Source organism: Penaeus vannamei, chromosome 33 (assembly GCF_042767895.1).
Source record: "Penaeus vannamei isolate JL-2024 chromosome 33, ASM4276789v1, whole genome shotgun sequence".
Lineage (NCBI taxonomy): Eukaryota > Metazoa > Arthropoda > Malacostraca > Decapoda > Penaeidae > Penaeus > Penaeus vannamei.
The window spans coordinates 23695032-23697628 of NC_091581.1; the positions used below are offsets into that span (position 1 = coordinate 23695032).

Here is a 2597-nt window from a genome sequence, read left to right on the forward strand (position 1 = left end):
TTCCCCATGAACCAGGAGACCTAAAAGTTAATTTTTCTGTTCATGCTGAAATAACTAACTGTTCCGTTTCCTTCTGCTATTAGATACCCTGGGTTTCCGAGAAGGAAACCCAGGAAGTCAACCAGGAGCCCGAGAAGTAGACCCAGGAAGTCGCCCTCGAGCCCGAGAAGGAGGCCCAGGAGCTCGAGAATGAGACCCAGGAAGTCGCTCAGAAGCCCGAGAAGGAGACCCAGGAAGTCGTCGAAGAGCCCGAGGAGGAGACCCAGGAAGTCGTCGAAGAGCCCGAGAAGGAGACCCAGGAAGTCACCCTTGAGACCGAGATGGAGACCCAGGTAGTCACCCTTGAGCCCGAGAAGGAGACCCAGGAAGTCGTCGAAGAGCCCGAGAAGGAGTCCCTGGAAGTCGCCTAGGAGCCCGAGAAGGAGACCCAGGAAGTCGCCGAAGACCCCGAGAAGGAGACCCAGGAAGTCGCCAAAGAGCTCGAGGAGACCCATGAAGTCGCCGAAGAGCCCGAGATGGAGACCCAGGAAGTCTCCGAAGAGACCGAGAAGGAGACCCAGGAAGTAGCCGAAGAGCCCGAGAAGGAGACCCAGGAAGTCGCCGAAGAACCCGAGAAGGAGACCCAGGAAGGTGCCCTCGAGCCCGAGAAAGAGACCCAGGAAGTCGCCGAAGAGCCCGAGAAGGAGACCCAGGAAGTCGCCGAAGAGCTCGAGAAGGAGACCCAGGAAGTCGCCCGGAAGCTCGAGAAGGAGACCCAGGAAGTCGCCCGGGAGCTCGAGAAGGAGACCCAGGAAGTCCCGAAGAGCTCGAGGAGACCCAGGAAGTCGCCCGGGAGCTCGAGAAGGAGACCCAGGAAGTCGCCGAAGAGCTCGAGAAGGAGACCCAGGAAGTCGCCGAAGAGCTCGAGAAGGAGACCCAGGAAATCGCCCTCGAGCCCGAGAAGGAGGCCCAGGAAGTCGCCGAAGAGAAGAAGAGTAAGGCCGAAGAGAAGAAGAGGAGGGTCGAAGAGAAGAAGAGGAGGGCCGAAGAGAAGAAGAGGAGGGCCGAAGAGAAGAACATCCGGTGGTGATGAAGGGACAAAGGGAGGGGGAGGGAGGGAGGAGGGTGACCAGGGGAATGAGAGGGGGGGGGGGTGAAGTCGGGTGACGCTCTATGAATAAAGAAAAAAATAATAATGATATACATATAATATACATATTGTTAAGCTCAAACGACCACAGGATAGCACGCTAACCTCAGCAGCCGTTAAAGGTCCGAGTGTGCACGTGGAGGCGAGCACTCCTAGTCCCCTTGTCTTAGGAGTTGTCAGGTCGAAATAAACACTATTCACTTCACTAAGGGGTTTATTAATCCTCAGGAATTACGGCACGTCAAACTCAGGGTGATAATTACAGTCTCAGGCGGGGAAACGAGAGGAGGGGTCGCGAACACGCCTTCCTCAGACGAGAGTCCTGGGCGATCTGTCTCTGCGGGACGAGACTCCACCCTCCACACCAAAACACCCGCGAAATTCAAAAACATTAACAGAGGGTGGTGTAGCATTGCCCCCTCCTTACAAAAAGCCGACCCGGCCGCATATTTAACATAAAATAAAGCATACATTATTTCCTTTACACAAAAACATATTTGTTCATCAATTCATCTTAATTAACTACATAAAACATTATTTCCTTTACACAAACTTAAACATACTTGTTCATCATTTCATCTTAATTAACTACATAAAACATTATTCACTCTGGTGGCTGCCTCTGTCGTTTTGAGCGCACACCCCCCACAATGGGCACGCAGTTCTGTCTCGTTAACAGAAGTGTCCTCCACATCCACCAATGTCTCTTCCACTCCAACACAGCCACAGGTTCCACTGGTTCCACTGCTACTCTTCCTCGTTCACTTCCACTTCTCGGTCCTTGCTTTCTCTTCCTCCCCACGAGAATAATCCTGGGCCATAGTATCTCCACAGACGGTCTGCATGAACCACGCGTGATCGTTTCTGAGGCCCACGACGGATTTTGTAGGTCACGTCAGACATGACCTGCAGTATCTCGTAGGGCCCTTCCCAGGGACTCTGGAGTTTGGGAGAAAGTCCCCTCTTGCGAAGAGGGTTGTGTAGCCACACGTGGTCACCAACATTATACTTGACTTCCCTTGAATGTCAGTCATAGCGTGTCTTCATGTTGTTGCCAGCCGTCCTCATGCTGTTACGCGCTAATCTATGGGCAGTGATCAGCCTTTCCTGCAACATCTGGGCATAATTGGATATTGGGTCGGTAACTTCCTGGGAAGGGCGTCTGGTTGCTAGATCTACTGGAAGTCGCAGCTCCTTACCGAACATCAGCTTGGCGGGAGTGTGGATGGTCGCCTCATGCTGGGCTGAGCGATAGGCCATCAACAGTGATGGTAACTTCACGTCCCAGTCCCACTAGTTGCTGCTGCAGTACTTGGCCACTTCATGGATCAACGTCCTGTTGAATAGCTCCACCAAGCCGTCAGACTGAGGCCTCAAGGCGGTGGTGCGGGTCTTCTTGATCCCCAGCAGTCGACAGCACTCTTGGAATACCACAGACTCAAACTCCCGCCCCTGGTCAGAGTGTAGT

At 53.3% G+C, this 2597-nt stretch overlaps 1 protein-coding gene across 1 annotated transcript; it reads right to left on the reverse strand.

The window, feature by feature from the left end:
• Positions 1-1876: 1876 nt before the first annotated feature.
• On the reverse strand, positions 1877-2389 carry LOC138867970 (uncharacterized). The gene is made up of 2 exons (XM_070145271.1): positions 2241-2389; positions 1877-2147 (listed from the first exon to the last, which is right to left on the reverse strand). The coding sequence occupies exons 1-2, from the start codon at positions 2387-2389 to the stop codon at positions 1877-1879; spliced, it is 420 nt and encodes a 139-aa protein (XP_070001372.1).
• Between the last annotated feature and the right edge of the window lie 208 nt (positions 2390-2597).

Excerpts from the sequence above, each read along its gene's own strand:
- LOC138867970 (XM_070145271.1), bottom strand. The coding sequence starts at position 2,389 with ATGGCCTATCGCTCAGCCCAGCATGAGGCGACCATCCACACTCCCGCC. Across the intron at positions 2,148-2,240 it reads TCCAATTATGCCCAGATGTT|GGAAGTCAAGTATAATGTTG; the intron begins GCAGGAAAGGCT and ends CTGACATTCAAG.